The 25,313-nt window shown below is 39.4% G+C and overlaps 1 protein-coding gene across 2 annotated transcripts in view; it reads left to right on the forward strand.

Moving 5' to 3' along the window:
- itpr3 (inositol 1,4,5-trisphosphate receptor, type 3) overlaps window positions 1-25,313 on the forward strand; it is an 841,532-nt gene that overhangs the window by 29,689 nt on the left and 786,530 nt on the right. For both annotated transcript variants that reach the window (XM_077515178.1, XM_077515179.1), the window contains exon 3: window positions 19,698-19,819. In XM_077515178.1, the coding sequence (XP_077371304.1) occupies window positions 19,698-19,819 (122 nt within the window). The remainder of the gene's footprint in view (window positions 1-19,697; window positions 19,820-25,313) is intronic.

Genomic DNA, 25,313 nt, shown 5'->3' on the forward strand with positions numbered 1-25,313 from the left:
GGTGTCCAATGATTTTTGAACAGACTTTAGTGATATTAAGTAGACGAGTCCGGTCTCGCAGGGGTGATGGAATGGAACCAAGAAGTGAATGGGAAAGTTAGAATACGCACTCATATACAAGTAACTAACATACGCCTAAAAGCAAAAGTAGGTAAATGTACGAGTAAAAATTGATCAGAAATCAATAAGTATCCATATATTATTTGTACAAAATACACCGGCCACCTTAAAACGATGCAAAGATGTGTTTTAAGATGATAGCGAAACGTCATAAATGTAATACAAGTTAATCATACTGGTAAGAAAAACATAAAACTATAAAATAGTATCATCGAACATCTATTGTGAGAACTCAGAAACTATTGTAAAAAAACAATATAGTACGAATAATATTTTTATCTGAATTATGTCGCTATTTTTAAAGCGTCTGATGGGTAGACGTCTTAAATAATATTATTCATTCAAATTAAGTAATATAGTAGCTGTTATTTCACAATCAGGGCGGTATGTTAGCTGGCTTCTTAGCATAAAGGGTTGTGAGATCGAGTCCTGCCTCCGGCCTTGTTGGGTAGACTTTGCGTGTTCTCCCAAATTCCTGAAAAAAAAAAAAAACCCACGCGTAGTAGGTAAATTAAAGAGTCCCGATGTGTAAATATGCGTGTAAAAAATTGTTTACCTACGCGTACCATCGGAAAGTAAGCGCGATTCGTAAGGAAAAAAATAAATCGTTCAATCAAAAGTTAAATGTCTCTTAGTCATACAAGATACACCTTTGTTCACTATATGTTTAGGTAAATTGCTGCAAAGAGCGGTTTTAAGATTAAAAAAGATCCTCGCGGTAGATTGCTACGTTCTGATTAAATCTCGTAGTTTTGTGTTTTAAACCCAGGGGTGATTTAGTATAGCTAATCTTACAGACTATCATATTCAATAATATCTTATAGGCTAATTTAACAATGGGTATTTCTAAGTATTTAAAAGAAAAAAAAAACTCACAAAGACTTGGGATCTCTTAGTTCGAATACGTCGTGCAGCGATTAAAAACTATTTAGTGTTAAACGTGCTACATCTTCGCTAGCGATAAGTCTAAAGATGTTTTATTTATCCTCGAGGGGTAAGTTAAAAAACAAGAAACAAAACAAAACATAAGGGTTTCACGAAACAAAGTACTATCGGTAACAAAATAGAACCAAAAATAAAACGTAAGTATCCATATATTATTTGCACAAAATACACCTGGCACCTTAAAACCACCAACACCTTCTCTCAGCCGAATCCTTTTTTTTTTTTTTAAATCAGTACATTTATTAGTTTTGTAACGCATCAAAAACGTAAGAGAGGGTAAAATTCTTATGTACAACGCAATCTTATATACAACAGCTCAAAAACATAAAATACATAGCTAGACGTACAACAAAAACGTGAGAGAGGGTAACATTATGATGTCAAAGACCGCCAACAGCTTGTTTTCTCAGGTTGGGTGGGGCTGGTGTTTTGTAGAGCAGAATTTCTCAGAGAGGGGAGAATGGAGGAAAACTCCAATTCGGTCATGTATTTGGTGAGGTAAGAGCCTTTTAACACAGCTAAAAGCCCCGAAAATTTAATTTTTCATGTTGGTCCCCCTTTAGTATTTTATTTACAAGCTCGTAAATATTCTCAGTGGTACATTTGTAGAAAATGTATATGCCCAAAGCAGGTTTACAACTAGAACGTGAGCAACGCCTCGCCGTGAGGTTCCTCTTTTGTTTTGTAGGAATTATTTGTATTTTCGTGATTTAGTGTCATTAGTATTATTATTTTGCACAGTGAATCACATTTAGGATAACATATAAGTATGTCTTTAAATCTGGTAAATGTGGAAAATTCCATTTTGAATTGCTACACCCCTAAAATAAAACTGTACACACCCTTCCTCATATACATATTGCATCTACGGCGTCGTAAATTCAAACCGTAGATCCTTTCTAAAAAAAACTATTAGCCAAGGGCTTACAGGAATACCCTTTGTAAGAGACTAAGGTGTTAATCTACTAATAAGAAGAACCCTGGAGAACCCAAGAACCCTTTTCTTCTTTGGAAAATTATGAATTATACATTAAATGACTGCTATAAGTTCACTGAACACCAAAATATATGTTTTTTCAATTTTAACCCTTTATTCCCTAATTTAGGATTAGGGCGAAATTTGACCCTTTGGGATTTAGGGGTATCATTTCGAAAAATCAGAATAACAAAAACTGTCAGTAAACTATTTAGAATTTAAGAAAATAATCAATAAAACACACAGCTACATTGAACAATATAATTTTTTTGTTTTATTTGTTGCATTTTAGAACTGGATTTTGAATGTACAAACACACTTTGACCAATGGAAACAAGAACACAGGGACAAAATCACTGCTGGGACCCCCCCCCACCCCCCCCAAAACAAAAAACAAAACAAAAAAACACCATTGGTCTTTCTTACCCAAAAATCTGTCAGAACTCACACTAGACATTGTGATAGTCTTTGAAACAATTTCTTTTTTTGTTAATGCAGAGAGGTACTGCACATTTTTCACAGTGCATTTCAGTCTTGAGGTCCTTGCACACAGCACATCGACGGTGATTTTCCTCCTTGACAGGCCAATGGCCGATTTGGTCAAAACGGACATCTGCACTCTGATAAACTCGAACAAATCTTGGTGGTGGCGGGGATGAGGGGGAGGAGGAGCTAGGAGTTGATGGCCTACCCCGCTTTCTTGCTGTTCCAACTTCAACCAAACCTTGAGCAACCAAACCCTGAAACTTGCGAAGCTTGAGAACTTTAGATCCAGTGATTCCCTGTGCCTCACAATCACGCTGGTAAAGGAGCCATGCATTGATCACTGCAACAGACATGAAGTGCCAGAAAAGTATCATATACCAGCGACGGGTCCTGATCGGAAATTTACAGCGTGCAAGATGTGCATCCAGCATGTCAACACCTCCCATGGAAGCGTTGTACTGTTGGATGATGTTTGGTTGATCTATGTAGGTGTACTCCTTTTTGGACTTGTCCCAGCGCCTAGCTTTTCTCAAAGGTTCTGGTCCAACATATGTTGACATCAAACTGACTGCTTTTGTGTCTTGCCATTTCAAACAAACTGTGTTGGTGTTGGACTCCAATTGATAATCGTAGGATCCACGGCCTTTCTTGGACAGGTCTTTGTCAGGTATCAGGTTGCACTTGGACATGCGTTTTTTCCTCACAGTTCCTGTGTAGTAGATTCCCTTTGCCAATAATTTCTCAATGAGGGGCATGGAAGTGAAGAAATTGTCAGCAAAAATCAGGAAATTTACTTTCTCTGCAAGCGATTCGCACAACTTCACTACAATGTCTCCACCAACTCCCAACTGACTCTTTTTTGGCCCTTTTTGTCCATTGCCACCACCTTTTCCTTGATATATGTCAAAGTCGTGCAGGAGGCCAGTGACACAACAGCGCGCCCACACTTTGAATCCCCAGGGATGTGGCTTTCCTTTGATATATTGCCTTATGCCACCAAATTTACCTTTGTACGGCACCATCATCTCATCAATGGATTGTTTTTGTCGAGGAGCAATTGTCAAACATTGTCTCCGAAAAGAATCCAAAAATGGTCTCAGTTTCCAAAGTCGATCCATTTTTACTTCTTCATTGGCCATTTCATTGTCCACAAAGTGGATGACAGAGAGTAGCTGGTTGAATCGGTTGCGACTCATTATGTCTGCCACAGGCCCATAACGAACTTCACTTTCCCAGTACTGACGTACTCCAGACATTTGAACTAATCCCATCCTGAGGTACATTCCAAGACTTGTTCTATCTCCTTTACTGAAGTGTTTACACATTTCCCATGTTTTTGAACACTGTGCTGATTGGTATATTCTACAATATTTTCCAACATATCAAGGGAAACAAAGCGGCGAAAGTAAACCAGTGGTGTGTCTGTTGTGGCATCCTGGTATGACTCAACTTGTTGTCCTTGAAAACTCACGTCAGGTGACTCAAAGACTTTCTTTCGCCATCTGTAAGTTTTTGTGGCACAATTAGAGTCTAACTGTGGGCTTGCAGTCTCTGTAAATTGCAAATCTTCATCACTGGACGAGTCATTGGGCGAGTCATTGTCTTGGGCAGAAGATTCACCACCCTCACTTTCATGCGGTTGAAACGATTCATCAGAATCACTATCACTGTCCACTTCTGCGCCAAAGTCACTATCATCAGCTTCAAGTTGTTCCAATACTTCTCTTACAGTGTACTTTCTCTGTTGCTTTCTCTGTCCTAAAGAACAATTTGCCATCCTCCCTGAAAAGATATAGGTTATAGGACTAATAATAATCCCTGTACCTTTAACTTAGTAAAATATATTACACAAATGAATTAATTTCAAGTCTTTAGCCAAATACAAGACTGTCACCATTCTCTGTGACAAAGTCACCAGAACCAATGTGGCTGACATTTTTTACCCCATACACCCAAAGTGTCATTTTTGACCCATTGTTTTTTGACCTAGCTCAGAGTTGCTAATTTATCTATATATATATATATATATATATATATATATATAACATACTCCTAGACATTCTGCAACATGATATGAAATAGATAAACAAAAAAAAAACAATTTTACCATCTGATGGTTTTCTGAGAAGATGGTTTTGTTTGGATTGATTTCCAGCTCAACAAAACTGCATGTTGCCAGCCATCTTGTCACCACTACTCTGGCTCATGTAAGTGCAATATTCATCCACTAGATGGCCCCATGCAAGGGTCAGAAGTGGCACTCTGGACTTTTGAAGTTAAATTTGAAAAAAAATAAAAAAGTTCTTTGTTAATTGAGTAGCAGAATTCATAGGGGCCAAATTTGACCCTGTGGGTTCTCCAAGATGTCTTTGGTTAAATTGTTGCAAAGAACAGCTTTAAGATTAAGGGTTAAGTAGAGTATAAATCTTTTATCGTATCAAGAAACTCAAAGTTTCATACTTTCAATTCTCTTAGTTTAAAAAAAGAAGGTATAGAATCGCTTGTAACATTTAGGATAACATATAAGTGTGTCTTTAAATCTGTTAAATATGGAAAATTCCTATTTGAATTGTTACAGCCCTAAAATAAAACTGTACACACCCTCCCTCATATACATATTACATCTATGGCGTCATAAATTCAAACCGTGGATCCTTTCTAAAAAACTATTAGCCAAGGGCTTACAGGAATACCCTTTGTAAGAGACTAAGGTGTTAATCTACTAATAAGAAGATGATTTTGGTTAAATTGTTGCAAAGAGAATCGCTTATAACATTTAGGATAACATATAAGTGTGTCTTTAAATCTGGTAAATGTGGAAAATTCCAATTTGAATTGCTACAACCCTAAAATAAAACTGTACACACCCTCCCTCATATACATATTGCATCTATGGTGTCATAAATTCAAACCGTGGATCCTTTCTAAAAAACTATTAGCCAAGGGCTTACAGGAATACCCTTTGTAAGAGACTAAGGTGTTAATCTACTAATAAGAAGATGATTTTGGTTAAATTGTTGCAAAGATCGGCTTTAAGATTAAAGATTAAGGGTTAAGTAGAGTATAAATCTTTTAACGTATCAAGAAACTCAAAGTTTCATACTTTAAATTCTCTTAGTTTTAAAAAGAAGCAGACGTCTGACCAATAATATCCACATGCAGTTCCTGCCTGAGTTTGTGATTACATATTCTCTCCAGAAATCAGTATTTTTTTAAACTAGTACAATTATCTTTTTTAAACACAAAAAAAAAGGTAAACAAATTTTCCCATCCCTCCCCAAACAGCGTACTCTTATACACATCATAAACATAAAATAATAAAAACATACACGTCTAAGCATACCTGTAAACATCACGTATATATAAAATGTACACATTCTAGCATCCGTCGTCTTGTAATAGATACCATATAAAAATAAAACGTATCATTTGTAACAGAAACGTAAATGAGTTGAGTTTAGTTTAATATAAGGACAGTAACATTAAAAAGATGGCTGCGGGGGATTTAGTACGATGCTAGTTTCGATCTGCTGTCCCTAAAAATTTAAAATTAACCCCACTTAATATTTAAAGGGTACTCTAATGCCATGCATTGTTCCATCATCCAAAATGTATAATTTACAAATTGAATACCTTTGAATAAAATTTTTAGGTTTTACATTCATTATCAACATTTTAATACCCTAATTTACTTTTGTAGACTAACTTTATTGTGTTCAAAATTTCTTTATTACATTGCTATCAAATACAACGCACAAAACATCAACCGATTAATTTCACGCCTCACTCTATTTAAAATTAAAAATACAGACAAACTTATCACATCCTTTGACCTTTAGATGGCGCCGTTCACCGCAGGGAGAGACGGTCAGACGTCTCCACCGCTTTTAGCTTTTACAATGTCAGACGTCTTCAACCGACGAACGTGCAGACGGTTCAGAATTTGGCTAAAAAACGACCCTATACGCACGAATAATCGTTTTATTTTTTCGTTTGTATTTCCCTCTCCAGCTCCTTCAGTTAGAAACAACCCCGCTACGTCGTCCATTTATTTTTTAATTTTTTTATTTTTTTAAAAAAAGAAAAACCCGTCAAAGGAGACGCAACTTCACACCCGGAAACACCGGTAAGTTTCTTTTATTTATTTTAAAAAACAAGAAGCAAATGGATAACATTTTTTTTATTAATCACAACACTTTAACTCGAATAAGAGAGCCTCGCACTATTTTACATTCACGCGCGTACATAGACGATAGAGGCGCCGGGGGCGCTTCCTATCGCACGACTTAAGCCTAATTTATGCCTCCACGTTTGCTCTCGCGTCGATGAGCGCCGTCGATCACATGATCGACGCGAGCCATGAATTTTAAGTGCTGCGTCGCTCGTGGCCGGCCGACGTGCACACGTCGCCAATCCTTGGACGCACGTCGATGGCGGGGCGTCGCTCGCTTCTGATTGGTCCGTTCGATGGCGTTTTTTCTTTTTTTTTCTCTCTCTCTCTCCCCGCCCCCCGCCCAGATAGTTTCCGTGAAGGCAACTGGCGGCGCAAATCGACTTCCCTGCTCGGAGACCACGGCTGTGCATGTGGATATGTGCCTGGGACGAGAGGCGGAAAACAACAATAAAAATAAATAAATAAATAAATAAATAAAAAACTGTGTTCGCTAAGCGCACGGCTGTTGTGTTTTGGCAAGTTTACGGCCGACACCGGTGCAAATTGGCAATAATTAATTGCCACGGTGATGAACTTACTCTCCCCCCGGCTTTGTTTCGTGTTTCTGAATTAAATTGAACTTCCTGAATCCGTCATAAAATGCAGAGGAATCGCCACTCTGTGGCGGCCCAGCCATGGCGACAGCGGGACTTGGTGTGAAACTCCAGCAGACACCGATGTGTATTGCGCACAAGTCGGAAGGCAAACGCACGAGCGGAGCTCCAACGTGACGCCTCGACGCGAGCCTCTCGCAGAAGCATACTGAGGCCTTTAGTGTGAAGTTTCACCAAGGTGGTAGGGCCCCCGCTTCCTGCACGACCCCGGTTGATACCCCCCTCTACTTCAAAGGGGTTACGGGGGGACCTTTATCACTACTCGCGTGAAAATTTTCAGGATTGCAGGGGCGCGCTTCCTCCACGACTTCAAAGGCGGGGGTCCTTCCTGTGACATGATATGAAGGAGAGCTATCAGTTTGATGAAAAGTTTTTTTTTAACAAGAGGATAACGACTCACCACGATTTATGATTAGCAGACGGTGGAACTATGGGGGGCCTATATCACGACTCCGGGGTCTTGCAAGGGGTCACGACATTATCTACCGGAAACACATGTACACTGGGGGTGAGAGGTATTAGGCAGGGGTACAGAAGGGGAGGGGTGATGGGGTCACGACCTTATCTACCGGAAACATATGTTCACTGGGGGTGGGAGGGATGGGGGTTCGGTGGAGGAGGGGGACCGGAAACATATGTTCACTGGGGGTGGGAGGGGTGCAGGAGGGGGGCATGGGGTGATCAATCAAATTTTGACAGTTGCTGTCCCGACTTCTAATTGGTTAGGGGGTGGGGAGGGGGCGGGGCTTAATTCAAAATGACGGTTTCTGATTGGTTGGGGGGCGGGGCACCTGTCAAATTTTGACAGTTGCTGTCCCGGCTTCTGATTGGTTAGGGGGGCGGGCTGGGGGAGGGGCTTAATTCAAAATAACGGTTTCTGATTGGTCGAGAAGGCGGAAGGGGGTGGGGCTTAATTCAAAATAACGGTTTCTGATTGGTTGAGAAGGCGGAAGGGGGCGGGGTTTAATTCAAAATAACGGCTTCTGATTGGTCCTGAAGGGTCATAAATCAGATTTTGACGTTTGCTGGATTGTACTATTTTTTACGTCCAGTTTCTGCGGCTGCTGGGAAAATTGACATCCCTGACGGCCCTGGCGCCGCTGGGTCTGCTGTCTCTGCGGCCATTGCAACGGTGGCTGAATAGTTTCCGCCTCAATCCCTTGCGGGACCATCAAACGCGTCTTCGTGTGGCCAGGCGGTTTGTCTTTGCTCTTGCGCCGTGGCGGCGCAGGTCAGTTCTTTTTGATAGCCTCTATGGACATTAAAAGCAATATCGTGAATGAAGGATATGCTTAATAACTCCCTGGTACATGCTCCAAAATATCCCAAACATGACATGTATATTTATAGTCAAGGCCTGAAGGTATCTCTATGACAATATTCAGTTATAAATATAGCGCCACCTAGTCCTTGAGGCACAAAAAAAAAAATAAAAATCCCCACTTACGGTATTTTGTACAAAATTTGTAAACTCGTTTGAAAGCTAAGTCATTTATGAATATTCTTTTACTTTCCACCACTCAAAATGTTCACTGGCATCAGACCTATCCAAACATATGTATTTTTTTTTTTTTAGTTTTAATTATTTTTGATAGCCTCTATGGACATTAAAAGCCATATCGTGAATGAAGGATATGCTTAATAACTCCCCGGTACATGCTCCAAAATATCCCAAACATGACATGTATATTTATAGTCAAGGCCTGAAGGTATCTCTATGACAATATTCAGTTATAAATATAGCGCCACCAAGTCCTTGAGGCACAAAAAATAAATAAATAAATAAAAAAAAATCCCCACTTACGGTATTTTGTACAAAATTTGTAAACTCGTGTGAAAGCTAAGTCATTTATGAATATTCTTTTACTTTCCATCACTTAAAATGTTCACTGGCGTCAGACCGATACAAACATATGTACTTTTTTATTTTGTTTTATTTATTAATAATAAAAACAACATTGTGCAATGTGTACAAGCAATGATATGTGTGTATACATACTTTTACAAAAACTACCAATCAGGGCAACTAATTGCCTGAAAATAAAAAGGACGCTGATTTTTGCCGATCTTAACAGTCACCAAAACCCTTTGAGATTGACACACTCATCACACCTGGCAAAAAAAAATATTCCACGTGTTAAGGTCTATTATGCTATTTTCAAATAAATTCGGCTTCCAATGTGCCAGTACCCCAACGTGCAAGTACCCCAACGTGCAAGTACTCCAACGTGGCCTGGGCTTTATAGCTGTTAGCTAGTTTTTTGTTTTTTTTTAAGACGATGAACACGAAAAGGACACGGCTGGTCAGCCCATTGATGACATCACAGCACCGACCGCCCAATCAACTGCCGTGGTGTTTTACTCTTGGCTCACTCAAGCCCGGGTAGGCGAGAAGGCCGCGAGCAGCTCGGCACGGTCCACTTGCGACAGTCAGCTGTAATGGAAATGCTTGCTAACACCGTGCTAGCTTCACACGGTGCGGTGATGGGCTGCAGTGGAAAAAATACAATGAGTCAGCAAGCTAGTATTAGCATGCGAAGCTAACTTAGCATTAGCATTAGCATGCTAATTGAACATTAGCATTAGCATGATAACAGCATTAGCATGCTAAGTTAGCATTAGCATGTTAACTTATTTGCAATAACATTCTAAGTTAGCATTAGCATGCATTAGCATTAGCAGGTCACTTCCTGTCGAAATCAAGTCACTTTCTGTTGATTTTAGGTGAGTTCTGGTTCATTTCCTGTTGAAATCAGGTCACTTGTTAAAATCAGGTCAGTTCTGGGTCACTTCCTATTGAAATCAGGTCACTTACTGTTGATTTTAGGTCACTTCCAGGTCACTTCCTATTGAAATCAGCTCACTTCCTGTTGAAATCAAGTCACTTCCGGGTCACTTCCTGTTGAAATCTGATCACTTCCTGTTAAAATCAGGTCACTTCTGGGTCACTTCCTGTTGAAATCTGGTCACTTCCTGTTGGTTTTAACTCAATTCTTGGTCATTTACTGTTGAAATTAAGTCACTTCCTGTTGAAATCAGGTCACTTCCTATTGATTTTAAGTCAGTTCTGGGTCACTTCCTATTGAAACTAGATCACTTCCTGTTGAAATCAGGTCACTTCTGGGTCACTTCCTGTTGAAATCCAGTCACTTCCTGTTGAAACAGGTCACTTCCTATTGATTTTAAGACAGTTCTGTGTCAATTCCTGTTGAAATCAGGTCACTTCCTATTGATTTTAGGTCACTTCCAGGTCACTTCCTGTTGAAATCAAGTCACTACCTGTTGAAACAGGTCACTTCCTGTTGATTTTAAGTCAGTTCTGGGTCACTTCCTGTTTAAAAACAGGTCACTTCCTGTTGAAATCACTTCTGGGTCATGTCCTGTTGAAATCAAGTCACTTCCTGTTGAAATAAGGTTACTTCCTTTTGATTTTAAGTCACTTCCTGTTGAAATCATGTCACTTCAGGGTCTCTTCCAGTTGAAATATGGTCATTTCCTGTTCAGGTCGGGTAATTATCTGGTGAGAATCCCAGGCGTACCTAATCAATTGGCCATGATGGCCGCCGCTCTGTGCAGGCGGGAGCCGAGAATCCTGGGTGCAGGGTTCTTGCAGGAATCACTCTGAAATTTTTTCGACTTTTTTTTTTTTTTAAGACCATTATGAGAAAAATTTTAGACCAACTTCACGACCGACCGAAGACCATGCTAAATTAGCAGTAGCATTAATATGCTAAGTTAGTATTAGTGTGCTAATTACCATGCTAATGAAATCAGGTGACTTCCTGTTGATTTTAGGTCAGTTCTGGGTCACTTCCTGTTGAAATCAGGTCAGTTCCAGGTCACTTTCTGTTGATTTTAGGTCAGATCTGGGTCACTTTCTGTTCAAATTCAGTCACTTCCTGTTGAAACAGGTCACTTCCTGTTGAAATAGGTCACTTCCTATTGAAATCAGGTCACTTCTGGGTCACATCCTGTTGATTTTAAGTCACTTCCAGGTCTCTTCCTGTTGAAATCAGGTCAATTCTGGGTCATTTCCTGTTGAAACAGGTAATTTCCTGTTGAAATCATGTCACTTCCTGTTGATTTTAGGTCAGCTCTGGATCACTTCCTGTTGAAATCAGGTCACTTCCTGTTGAAAACAGATAATTTCTGGATCACTTCTTATTGAAATCAGATCACTTCCTGTTGATTTTAAGTCAGTTCTCGGTCACTTCCTGTTGATTTTAGGTAAATTCCAGGTCACTTCCTGTTGAAATATGGTCATTTCCTGTTCAGGTCGGGTAATTTTCTGGTGAGAATCCCAGGTGTACCTAATCAATTGGCCAAGATGGCCGCCGCTCTGTGCAGGTGGGAGCCGAGAATCCTGGGTAAATTTTAACACGAGCTAATGCAGTATACTCGTGGTTTTTAAACATCAACTTTCAATACTACTCAGTGTTTACCAGTGTAGATTTTTAACACCATACAGTGTTGGAGTAAAAAAAAAAAAAGTGAAAAAGTGAAAAAAGTAACACTGAAAAATGTAAGCTTTACACTCATTGGTGTGGACACATATAAACACTTTTCTAGTGTTAAATCTAACAGGTGGTTTTGCTGTGTTAGTGACAAAAACAGCTTCCTTTCTTTCACCTTCAGAATATCGCCCATCTCTCTCTCTCTCTCTCTCTCTCTCTCTCTCTCTCTCTCTCTCTCTCTCTCTCTCTCTCTCTCTCTCTCTCTCTCTCTCTCTCAGGCTGATACCCTCATCTATGCTTTTATCAAATCTCGCATTGAGTTCTGTTCCCGTGACATCACCCCCTGTCCAAAACCTTCATTGGCATACTTTCTGCTTCAAATTTAAAATTCCCCTACACACCCATAAAGCCCTTCATAACTATGGAAGCCCAAATGTGTCAAAATTCAATAAATAAAAGGGCCTTTTTGAAATAACTATCCTTTTGAGAAATAATATGTATATGGCCATTAAATTTTAAAATGAGGCGTTAGTATTATTATGAAAGTGTTATACTATTCTTTAATATGTAACAAATATTTTATTTTGAATAAATATTTCATAATGATTATTTTAACAATGTCATACTTTTGAAAAATAATGACATTTAATTTATTTTTCAAGGTATTATAAGATAAGAAAACATTTTACAAAGTCAGTTTTTATTTCCTAATGTCCTTTTCCACAATGGTCTTCTTTTCCATAATGGCGTTTTACAGCCGAATGACTTGGTCTGTCAATCAAAGTCAGTGGGTGGGACCACCTGTTTGAGCCTAGATCTATGGAGTTAAATTAGGGCCAAACGTTTTGTACTTGAAAAAATAAAACTCGAAACTGAAAATTGTTGTGTTGATCTTGAATTTCACAATATATAAAAAGGTATTCAAAATAAAAATATTAATAATAATAATAATAATAATAATAATAATAAAAAAATTCGGGTCAAAATTAATTTTGATTCACTTCGGTCCTGCCTTTGAATAAATTATTTATTTTCATTTTTTCCTTCCATATATATTTTGACATTTGAGGTCTTATTTTTTTCAGTTGCATGTTTTTTTCTTTTCAGATTCAGATCTTATTTTTGGGGGTTTCAACACATTTTTTCAGTTTCAAAACTTTTTTTTTTTTCACTTTCAAATCGTTTTTCACTTTCAGATCTTTTTTTTCAGTTTCAAGTCTCTTTTTTTTTCAGTTTCAGACTTTTGACCCGAATGTTACGTGGGGGCGTGGTGTCAACTGAGCGGGGCGTGGAATCATGAGTGACAGCTGCACAAAAGCGCTTTGGAAACACCCCCCAGTGACAGTGCCTTCAGGGAACGTAGGAATTAAGAGAACTCTTAACTCAACATATATACCCCATATTCGTGTGATTGGCAGCATATGAATTAATGCCAGTGACAAAATTCCACTTCAAAGTCTGTTTTAGACAGTACTGAGCACCAATTACGGTCTAGCAGCAATAGGTTGTGCCAGGTTTGCCGTACAAAAGCGACGTTTAAGCGTCTAATATGTCCGGTGTCGATGTCGGCATTGTGAACGTCTCAGTTCTCCTATCTGTTGCTCATGCTAGTTGTATACATTGACAGGGAGCCACAAACTGAGAAATGAGATACTTGCAGTGTGCTTTTAGCTTAGCTGGTGTGTTGGCTGTGGGACATACCTGTGTCGTTTGAATCCATGCATTGGATCGTCACGGGAGTTATTCTTTGGGTCGCGCGCAATACCAATTCTTTTGGCTCGCGTGCAGTACCAACGCCGGCCCGGGACATACAAGTGCACCAAGAGGACTCGATAGCCATGGGATATACAGAGATGTACGGCACCGGCTTCTGCTAACTGTCTCCAGTTGCATGTTGTCACTCGTTGTGCGCGACTGCGCGCGCGTGCCGCGTCGCGAGCACGGCGTTGACGGTAGGCTCCCCCCAAAAAAGGTGCGTAACGTCTTTGCATTATGTTTACAACATCCGGGGAATGAAGCGTCTCTGAGCGCTACTTTGCTAGCTCTCTGTAAACACGAAGTAGCTTGAATAGTGATGCTACTGAAATGTAAACAAAACAAGAAGAGCACGGCGCAGAATGAAAACCATAAAGCCTCACTCGCAACCGATTAACAGCCACGCGATATCCGGTGTTCTGTCGGATCAGCATACCTCGTCGGATCAGCATACCCGTATGCAGATCTGACAGCTGCCTCTATCGGGCTAGCATACGTAGTCAGAATAGCATTCCTACGTTACGACGATCCCGTAAATGATAATAATACACTCCAATTAGGCTAAACACAGATGCATATTAAAAACACTAGAGCTACCAAAGAAGCATATGTATAGTTAGTTTTAACACGAGCATGCTGTTCTGACGGCTGATTGTAACATCGGTATGCTTTTTTGATGGCTGAAATGGGCACCCACAGCACATTGTTGCCTTAGTCTACTAGTCAAGAAAAAAAATAAGGTCAACTATAGAGCCACATTAAAACTTCAGAGGACAATATGCCAACGCGCTCCCACAAATGATTTGCATAAATTTCTGTATTTTTAGATGATTTAAGTCTTCGAGTCTCATTCCGTTGTGTTCATTTTGCTGACTGCTGCGTTCAGGTGTAGGCTTATGTGCACAGGGTCGTCATACATAACATTTTTATATATTTTTTATTTTTTATATATCAAAACAAACTGTTGTCAATAAATCAAACAAAAACCATATGCAGGCGCGGATGACAGTTTGCTCACCAAACTGAGGCTGAATGCACATTATAATGACTTGCACACGAACTGCCCACTAGATGACACAATTGTCATTTCTAATTAGTGTAAAAGGCAACATTATGATCAAACAACAAAATATTGGCTCCAGCGATACCCATTATGTATGATAGTTGTCTACATGACAGAAAATTGTCTAGATTTAATTGAACAGATTTTGCAGGCTGTGAGAGAATTTGCCAGTTGGAACACCATTGCTTAATTTTGAAAGAAACATTTGAGAAGACTCGAAAAAATGAGCTTTATTGTTGAATTCAAAATGAAAACCGATGCAGGAGGACTATGAAACATATTTTATGTAAAAACTACAATACACGTTGCCAGTTTGCTAAAAGTACAAAAACATAAAGTGACAAAAACTACACATCCTACGTCTCAAAAGATTCCAAACTACGATGGCTGTAGCAAGTCAGCAATTTAAGTTGCATTTTTTTTACACTTAAAAACGTTATACTGCACATTCAGCATGTGTCCACCGCAGACAGAATTCACATTGCACCTTAAAATAAGAAGAAAAAACACACATTAGTGAAGCCCCAAAATTGTTTTTGAATTAGTACAAGCATCTAACTGTCACTGTGCCATAATAAAAACGCACAGTGATCCACGACGCTAACTGCAGAACAAAACTTACTCTCTGGATACTTTCACTGTATAAAATAATTACAAAACGAAGTAAAATGCAGTTCTAAATAATCAGTTATTGCATACTTTTATTTACTTGTCAGCCGAGGTATGCTGCTCCGACGAGTTCGACAGCGTGATGATGTAATTGCCTACTGCGCATGCGTAGCGCGTGCGCAGATGTGTGAGGTATGCTACTTCGACGGGTATGCTGGTTTGTCGGAACACCGGTCCACAGCTTTACAAGCAATGTATCTAAGGATTCCCGGCGGATTTTGTATCGGTTGACAAGTCTCCTACCGATACGGTCGTTTAGCTCCCCTTGACGAACGATGGTTCGGTCGAATCGGTTTTTTGTCCCACCCCTACTTTCTATAAATATTAGCATTTTTGCTTAATAGCTTCTAGGTCATGTGACCTATTGGCCCCAAATTAGTACTGGCTCATAGTGAAATGTCTGCTCAATGACACACATCTCTTTTTTTTTTTTCTCCATTTCAACCTTTCCTTCATTTTAAATGAACTTAATATTGTACATATCAATGTTATTGCTCAATATCACCCAGAAGAGTGCATTCCCAGTGAAATGTGAATTGGTACTGTGTTATAGTGAAACATATTTTAAACTGATAATAATAATAATAAAAACAAACATCTTTTTTAAACTGCGTTTGAATTTTATTTTTGAAAACCGATCCTTTATTTTGAAAAGCGGACGTCGTTCTCCGTAACAGCGGATGTCGTTCTCCGTGAAAGCGTCTCTTCGAGCACACTAACGTAAATCCTACAAAAGGGCGAACAGAAAAAAATGAAGTGCGGCGGAGTTGACCGCGTAAAAACAAAAGGTGGCTCGCTTTACCTCAGTTGTTTACAAACGCAGTGCTTGCTTGTGGCCGATACTTCATGCTAACGTTAGCTCAGCTTTGACAAAGTCCCCCATTTATAATGCGTCACGCCAAAAAATATGTTGTCACAAAAAACAGCCCCTTACTGTTTGTTATGATTTTGCAACACTTATTTAGCATGTCTCACCCGTGCATTCGGTTGTCCTGACGGCAACCGGCCGGACGCCAGCGGGAGAATACGATGCGTTCACAATGCCGACATCGGACATATTAGACGCTTAAACGTCGCTGTTGTACGGCAAACCTGGCACAACCTATTGCTGCTAGACCGTAATTGGTACTCAGTACTGTCTAAAACAGACTTTGAAGTGGAATTTCTGTCACTGATATCAATTCACATGCTGCCAAACACACGAATATGGTGTATATATGTTAAGAGTTCTTTTAATTCCTACGTTCCCTGAAGGCACTGTCACTGGGGGGTGTTTCCAAAGCACTTTTGTGCAGCTGTCACTCATGATTCCACGCCCCACTCAGTTGACACCACGCCCCCACGTAACATTCGGGTCAAAAGTCTGAAACTGAAAAAAAAAAGAGACTTGAAACTGAAAAAAAAAAAGATCTGAAAGTGAAAAACGATTTGAAAGTAAAAAAAAAAGTTTTGAAACTGAAAAAATGCGTTGAAACCCAAAAAAATATCTGAATCTGAAAAGAAAAAAAACATGCAACTGAAAAAAATAAGACCTCAAATGTCAAAATATATATGGAAGCAAAAATTGAAAATAAATATTTTATTCAAAGTCAGGACCGAAGTGAATCAAAATTAATTTTGACCCCAAAATTTTTTTCACATGCTTATTTTTATTTTGAATACCTTTTTATTTCATTCCCCGGATGTTGTAAACATAATGCAAAGACGTTACGCACCTTTTTTGGGGGGAGCCTACCGTCAACGCCGTGCTCGCGACGCGGCACGCGCGCGCAGTCGCGCACAACGAGTGACAACATGCAACTGGAGACAGTTAGCAGAAGCCGGTGCCGTACATCTCTGTATATCCCATGGCTATCGAGTCCTCTTGGTGCACTTGTATGTCCCGGGCCGGCGTTGGTACTGCACGCGAGCCAAAAGAATTGGTATTGCGCGCGACCCAAAGAATAACTCCCGTGACGATCCAATGCATGGATTCAAACGACACAGGTATGTCCCACAGCCAACACACCAGCTAAGCTAAAAGCACACTGCAAGTATCTCATTTCTCAGTTTGTGGCTCCCTGTCAATGTATACAACTAGCATGAGCAACAGATAGGAGAACTGAGACGTTCACAATGCCGACATCGACACCGGACATATTAGACGCTTAAACGTCGCTTTTGTACGGCAAACCTGGCACAACCTATTGCTGCTAGACCGTAATTGGTGCTCAGTACTGTCTAAAACAGACTTTGAAGTGGAATTTTGTCACTGGCATTAATTCATATGCTGCCAATCACACGAATATGGGGTATATATGTTGAGTTAAGAGTTCTCTTAATTCCTACGTTCCCTGAAGGCACTGTCACTGGGGGGTGTTTCCAAAGCGCTTTTGTGCAGCTGTCACTCATGATTCCACGCCCCGCTCAGTTGACACCACGCCCCCACGTAACATTCGGGTCAAAAGTCTGAAACTGAAAAAAAAAGAGACTTGAAACTGAAAAAAAAGATCTGAAAGTGAAAAACGATTTGAAAGTGAAAAAAAAAAAAGTTTTGAAACTGAAAAAATGTGTTGAAACCCCCAAAAATAAGATCTGAATCTGAAAAGAAAAAAACATGCAACTGAAAAAAATAAGACCTCAAATGTCAAAATATATATGGAAGGAAAAAATGAAAATAAATAATTTATTCAAAGGCAGGACCGAAGTGAATCAAAATTAATTTTGACCCGAATTTTTTTATTATTATTATTATTATTATTATTATTATTATTATTAATATTTTTATTTTGAATACCTTTTTATATATTGTGAAATTCAAGATCAACACAACAATTTTCAGTTTCAAGTTTCATTTTTTCAAGTACAAAACTTTTGGCCCTAATTAAACTCCATATAGATCGCCGTGACGCCTACGCCGGAGCCTGACGCCGAAGTTTAACAAGGCCTTTACGTTCCGATTTTGAACGATTTGCTACTTCTTGGAGTACTTCTGAAAGTGACCTATCTCCTGCATCCACGCTTTTTAGCAACCCTGGCTCCTCATCAGGCACTAAACTCTCCAAACTCTCGATACTGCAAGTGCTGCTGCTCATGTCTGTATAAGGGACTCAGCCAATCACGTAACTGGCTCCGCCTCATGTCATTTGATTGACAGACCAAGTCATTCGGCTGTAAAACGCCATTATGTAAAAGAAGACCATTGTGGAAAAGGACATTATGAAATTAAAACTGACTTTGGAAAACAACGTTTTCTCATCTTATAAAACCTTGAAAAATAAATTAAATGTCATTATTTTTCAAAAGTATGACGTTGTTAAATAATCATTATGAAATCCATCAATCCATCCATTTTCTTGACCGCTTATTCCTCACAAGGGTCGCGGGGGCTGCTGGCGCCTATCTCAGCTGGCTCTGGGCAGTAGGCGGGGGACACCCTGGACTGGTTGCCAACCAATCGCAGGGCACACAGAGACGAACAACCATCCACACTCACACACACACCTAGGGACAATTCGGAGCGCCCAATTAACCTGCCATGCATGTCTTTGGAATGTGGGAGGAGACCGGAGTACCCGGAGAAGACCCACGCGGGCACGGGGAGAACATGCAAACTCCACCCAGGAAGGTCCGAGCCTGGACTCGAACCAGAGACCTCAGAACTGGGAAGCGGACGTGCTAACCACTCGACTACTCATTATGAAATATTAATCCAAATAAAATATTTGTTACATATTAAAGAATAGCATAACACTTCTCATTTTAAAATGTAATGGCCATATTACCTAATTGTCTGTTATTTATCGACAGGATATTTATTTCAAAATGACTTTATTTATTTATTGAATTTTGACACTTTTAGGCTTCCATACATAACCAGGCCCTCACTTACCTTAAAGACTTGCTCCACCCCAACATCCCTCCCCATACCCTCCTCTGACAACAACCTCCTGGCCGTCCTCAGGACCAGACACCAAACCTGGGGCTACAGAGCATTCATTCGCTGTTGTCACCCCCACCCTTTGGAATTCACTCCCCTAAGATATCAATGAAGACTGTTGACTCCTCTATTTACAAAACCAAATTCAAATGACATCTATTCCACACCAACTTTAATTTGCAATAATCGCATCAGTGGAAACGGAGCCAACACCAGCTCAAATTATCTACACTACACACATCAACTTATGTCATTGACAGAAACAATGGACTTTTGCCTTTTCAGCTGTACTTGTTCGGTTTCCTTTTGTTTGATTCATGTATGTTTGTATATTTTTGTTTATTGTATACTTACTCTAAACTGAAAAGCATATTTGTTCTTTTGAAAAGCTGTATGAATTCAATGTATTATTATTATTAGAATTATTATGTTTATTATTATTTATTATTAAAATAGCGGTGTAACATTTTTTCCCCTGGTCAGACTGCCTGTTTAAGGTGTGTCCGATGAGTCGCTACTCCGCACAGAAGCAGTTCTGGAAAGCCAAACAGGCCAAACATGAGAAAGACAAGATTGGCGATGTGATTCTTCTGCAAAAACTTCAGGTAACCTTCACATCTGCTGTACACCACTTCGCTCACCACAAAAAACAAAAAGAAAAAAAAAGTTAATTTTAGAAGCACATTTTTGGATTTACAAACAAATAATTGTATATGGACTATATGCACAATTCACTTCCGCATTCGCCTGATGAGGGCACCCGCCCTTCCGGTGCAGGGAGACTTCAGCGGAACTCACTGTTAAAGTGATGGAAAACGCCAATCCTAAATCCTTAGCCCACTCAAAAAGAACAGGGGCCGCTCCTTACTATAACACTATGTCTATTAGAATTTTAAAACTACTAATCAGATCTCCCAGAATCGTAATTTTGACGGCTTAAGCTCTGGCAATGACTCAATTAATTAAAATGATGATTATTACACGAAATTACAAGCTGTTTGAGTAGCAAGAAAAGCTTTTTTTTAATTTTATTTTATTTTATTTTTTAATGTAAATTACGTATAGTAGCTCCTCTACGGGTCTACAAAATATCCTCTTTCCAGTCAGACGGTGTATAGGTGAGGTGTTGAATCTTCAGATGGAACCTGCCGGCTAACTGGCATCTAAGATTTTTATTGTTCCATTTCTATTTATTTCTTTTTCTTTTTTTAATTTAATGACACGTTATGAGATAAGAATAGTTTATTTAGTACATTAACATGATAGAATAGGGAGTAGGACTAGATCAATTATTACTCTTCTTCCTACTCCTTTTGAACATGTAATTTATGACAATGAATTATTTTCTTTCTTCAATTTTTTATTTTAACTTCAACTTATATTTTGTAATATGTTAATATGTTCAATAAACCAACCAACCCTCTCTGGTCTGAAGCCTCCTCTTCGCCATGTCTCTTCACCGACGTCGTCAATATTTTGAATCAGATGTAATGCCTTTCCTTGCTATTTATTTTTTTCATGTCAGCCCATGGTGACATGCTGAAACGTGCTTACTATGGAAATCCGACAGCGTTGTCAGAGGTAAAGAATAATGACTCGTAATTTTTTCATGTTTTTAATACAATAAAATGGCAGCATGGGAATTTTCATACAGGCACGTGAATAAAGTTTAACTTCCAAAATACAGCTCTGGTTCTACTGTTAACAAACGGCGCCCTTGTGCGATCGAGTAGTTATCCCTGCCGATGTTAACAAGTTCACACAAAGTGTCTCCGGTGGTTAGCGTTAGCATAAGAGGGGAGAAAACAAGGTTTAAGGAGTTAAACCTGTCTATCTGCGTACACAGCAGTGATTGCTCGATGTACTGTCGTCTCGCCTCTTCTGCGATGCCTTGACAAATGCACGCAACCACACTCATAAGAAAAAATGATGAAAATATACTCCAAAACGCTGACAACTGGTGAGGTTCTCAGAAGGAAAACAAATGGCAATCGCCACGACCGGAAAGGGCGGTGCGCTCATAAATTTGCCCGGAATTACGTCACGGCTATTTGTGCATCGAGTGCATAGTACTCAGTGTTGGTAATAACCCAGTTTAAACTAATTAGTGTTAGTTAACTCGTTTTTTGTTTTTTTTTCATTAACATAATCGTATACATTATTTTTCCCTTTTTGAAATGCCGTTATTGTTATTGGAGGTTAAATGTGACGCATTACAATTTAAGTAGCACTAAGGACCTTTTCAACCTTAAAATATGTTTATTAATTGTTCTGTTGACTTAAAACTAGTTGAATGGTACCTTTGCCTTGGCCTGAGGGGGTCTGTATCATTTTTACTGGCACTAAGCAACTTTAAGGAGGATGGTAGGAACACTGCCATACAAAAAAAACTACACGTACTGACTGCTTTATGGCATACATCATTTGCTCCTTTCCCCATTCGTTACAAAGACAGAAGTCAATTTGAATGTTGACGCGCGATTACTGCTTTCCTGGCAAAAAAAAATGGAAAATTACCCGGATAAAAGGACAGTCAAGGATCAACACTGACCTGGTTTTCACTCACTGGCATGAACTAAAAGAACGACACAATGTGCTTGTACTCATGGGAAATGTGGTCTTCCTTCAGGCATAACGTTACCATTTTTGTCCATAATCAACGTAAACTGAAAGTTCCTTCGTGTTTCTTAGATGTATGAACTTACTACTGCGTAATCCTGGCACACTGTGGATTCACAAAAAGGTTGCTGGTTGGGGAAAGCTCCGTGGCGAGATAGGCGATTATGACTGGCAGTCATGGCAGCCAATCGGAGCCAGTGTGTTTACCCGCAACATGTCGACCACTCCACTAAACTTATGATGCAGTGAAAAATTCTGTTATTTTGCAAAAGTAGAAAAAAATAGACAGAAACATCATAAGTGCTTTTTCCGACCTGTATTAAAAAAGAAAGAAACAACTTACCAGTCATTTGACATCTAAAAAATGTTTAAAAATGTTAAAAAATGTGGGAAAGTCTTGGGCATATGTGGTTCTCTGTGAGTTATGTAAGATGTTGCAATTAGGGCTGGGTATCGATTCAGAGTTCCCAAATCGATTCGGGTCACAAGGGCCTGATTCGATTTGATTCATGATTCACATTAATTTTCGATTCAGTTGAGTAATTCACACAGTACCAATTTTAGACAGTCAAAAGTACCAATGCTGTAAATAAGAAACTACTTGCTCTAATTTTGTGCATTAGAAAAATATGAATATTTACGTTTTAATTTTATTTTAATTAAATGCCGTTACATTAATAATCTGTTTTATTTAACATGGCCTTATCAAAATAATAAATAATTTAAATGGAAACCAACGGGCTTGGTATAAGATGTATTCTTGGGAATTTGTGAACTCACAAATATCACGAGAATTCATTTTGCAGAGCAATGTTTTGTTTTTTGCAGGTATAGCTGGAATTAAAAATGTTATGTAGTGTATACCATGTTATATATATGTAAAGGACGGCAAATGTCAAAAAGTGATTTATTGCCCCCCATAAATAGCCCTTTGAAGTAAGCCCCGCCCCCTTCCGGCATCTTAGCCAATCAGAAGCCGTTATTTTGAATTAAGCCCTACCAACTTGCCACCTTCTTAACCAATCAGAACCCCAGGACGGCTTCTGTCAAAAATGATTGATGACATTCTGCACCCCCCACCCCACCCCCCTCATCGTCTTAACCAATCAGAGGTTGGAAGCCACCCCCCTCATCGTCCTAGCCAATCAGAACCCCAGGACGGCTTCTGTCAAAAATGATTGATGACATTCTGTTTCCCACAACATCAAACACATGTTTTCCGGTCCCCCCACCCCCTTTAACAAACATAGGGTTCCGGTCACCCCCCACCGATTGTATACGTACTTCCTTTGAACCCCCCAAACAGTAGCTTTGTTGTTTTCCGGTCCCCCCACCCCTTTAACAAACAATTGATTCCGGTCACCCCCCACCGATTGTCTACGTACTTCCTTTGAACCCCCAAACAGTAGCTTTGTTGTCCAGGTGATAAAAAACTTTTTTTTATCTTACAGGAAGGATCCTACCAGCTTTTGAAGTATTATGGGGAAAACGAGCCCTTGTATTCATGAAATTTTTCACACGAATACTGATAAAATGTACCAAACGGTGGGAAACGACCAATCTTCACACCCCGGATGGGCCTGCGTGAATGTAAATTAGTATGAGGCTCACTTAATCTAGTTAAAGTGAATATTAAAAAATGTTATCCATTTGTTTTATGTTTTTTAAATAAATAAAAAGAGACTTACCGATGCTTCAGAATACGTAGTCGTGTCTCATTCAATGGGGTTTTTCTTTTTTTAAAAATAAAAAAAATTGTGACTAGGAGCTAGTGAGTTGCGACCCCCTCAAGCTGCGGTAAACGGCGCCATCTATTGGGCAAAGGATGTTACTACATATGGTTATTGAGCGAGCGAGACAAGGAGGAGCTACACATTCCTCTTAAACATATAATCTACGTTTTCACCGTATCGCGTCATCAGTTCAACCCTACCTTGGATTTACCAAGAAGTTTGTCTTTTGGGGGTCTCTGAAAAAAAACGGCAATCAAGATGGTGAAAGGTAATGATCTTTTTATTATTATTTTTATCGGTTTATTTGTATAGAAGATATAAAACTATTTCGCTATTATTTTTCATATCTTACAGATACTGTTACAACGACCGCTCAAGTGTACGATGCTCGTGAGTTTACTAAATTTTAATTATTCGTATTATTCTTCTTAATTTAATATAGGAAATTGTTTTAAAAGGTCCTCAGCAGTTCGACTTTAGCGACGACGATTTTACAAAGGAGGATTACGGTAAGAATCTGTGTTTAGTCTAAAATTGTAGTATATTGAATTTTAATGTATATTTTGTTTTTATTTTCTAGATTCTATAAAAGCAAAGGAGCTTTCAGTTCTGCACAAAGAGTTACAATCGTTTCCTTTACTCTGGAGAAATCCAACGGGAGAGGTCAGTGTTTTGGCTGACGAGGACTCGAGGCCGGTCGCGAGCGGAAGAGGCGAAGAAGAACCGGGAGCTGTTTCCGACGACGCCGGTAGAGCGCTAACGCACTGGAAGCGGCTCCTATTCCCCTCGTTTCAGGCCGAGCCAGGATAAATATTAGCAGATACGTGACAACGAGTGGTGAGCGATTGATATTTATTATTAAAGAGAATTATATAATAAGATAAAACGCCTTCGTTTATTGTTATAGTAGAAATATGAAACGACGTAATGTTTTGAAATACTACATTACCCATAATGCATAGAGACCAGATTGTTTTGTTTTACTTTTTTAAGATAAAAGCAATCTATTTATACCGATAAAATGAATATACTATTTTACAGATAGTGAAGGGGTCTCTGCCGAGGACGGTGGTCAAGCCGTTGAGTCGACGTTGGAAACAGCCCCCGGTGAAGCCGACGAGCGAGCATCGACAGGGCGTCGCAGGACGAGAAGACACCGACCGAATCCAACCGAACGGGGGTGCCGAACAAGATGCAGCTTTCATCAGGAAGTTTGTATTCGTGAGCGGATAGAGGCGGCCAGGCGCATTACACGTTTAGAAACGACTATGCGTATTGTACAATCTATTATTAATAATTTTTAAAACCTTACAATGGAACGCTATGATATGCCTGAGACGTGTAATATACCGACCGAATTGGAGGAAATTGTAAATCAGATAAATGATCCCTTTGCGTCTATAAGACAAATTGATGATTTTGAAGACTTCTTCAGCCCTCTAGACGCGGCTCTGGCTAGACTTAACCGAGCAAATTCAAACGGAGATGAAAATCATGAAGTACAGACACATGTTATTTCAGATAACGATGTAGCTAATGAAATATCACTCCCATCCGCTCTGGCATTTGGTGACGGATTGGGAATAGACGATTCATATGAAATACAACCCGCTGTGCATTTCATAACCGAACCGCCTCAATCCAACCAGCAGGTGGCACACATAGACGAAGCACAACACATAGTCGAAGCACAACAACCAATTGTGCCACAATCAAATGAAACACAGCAACACCAATTACATAATTT

Source organism: Festucalex cinctus, chromosome 2 (assembly GCF_051991245.1).
Source record: "Festucalex cinctus isolate MCC-2025b chromosome 2, RoL_Fcin_1.0, whole genome shotgun sequence".
NCBI classification, from domain to species: Eukaryota; Metazoa; Chordata; class Actinopteri; order Syngnathiformes; family Syngnathidae; genus Festucalex; species Festucalex cinctus.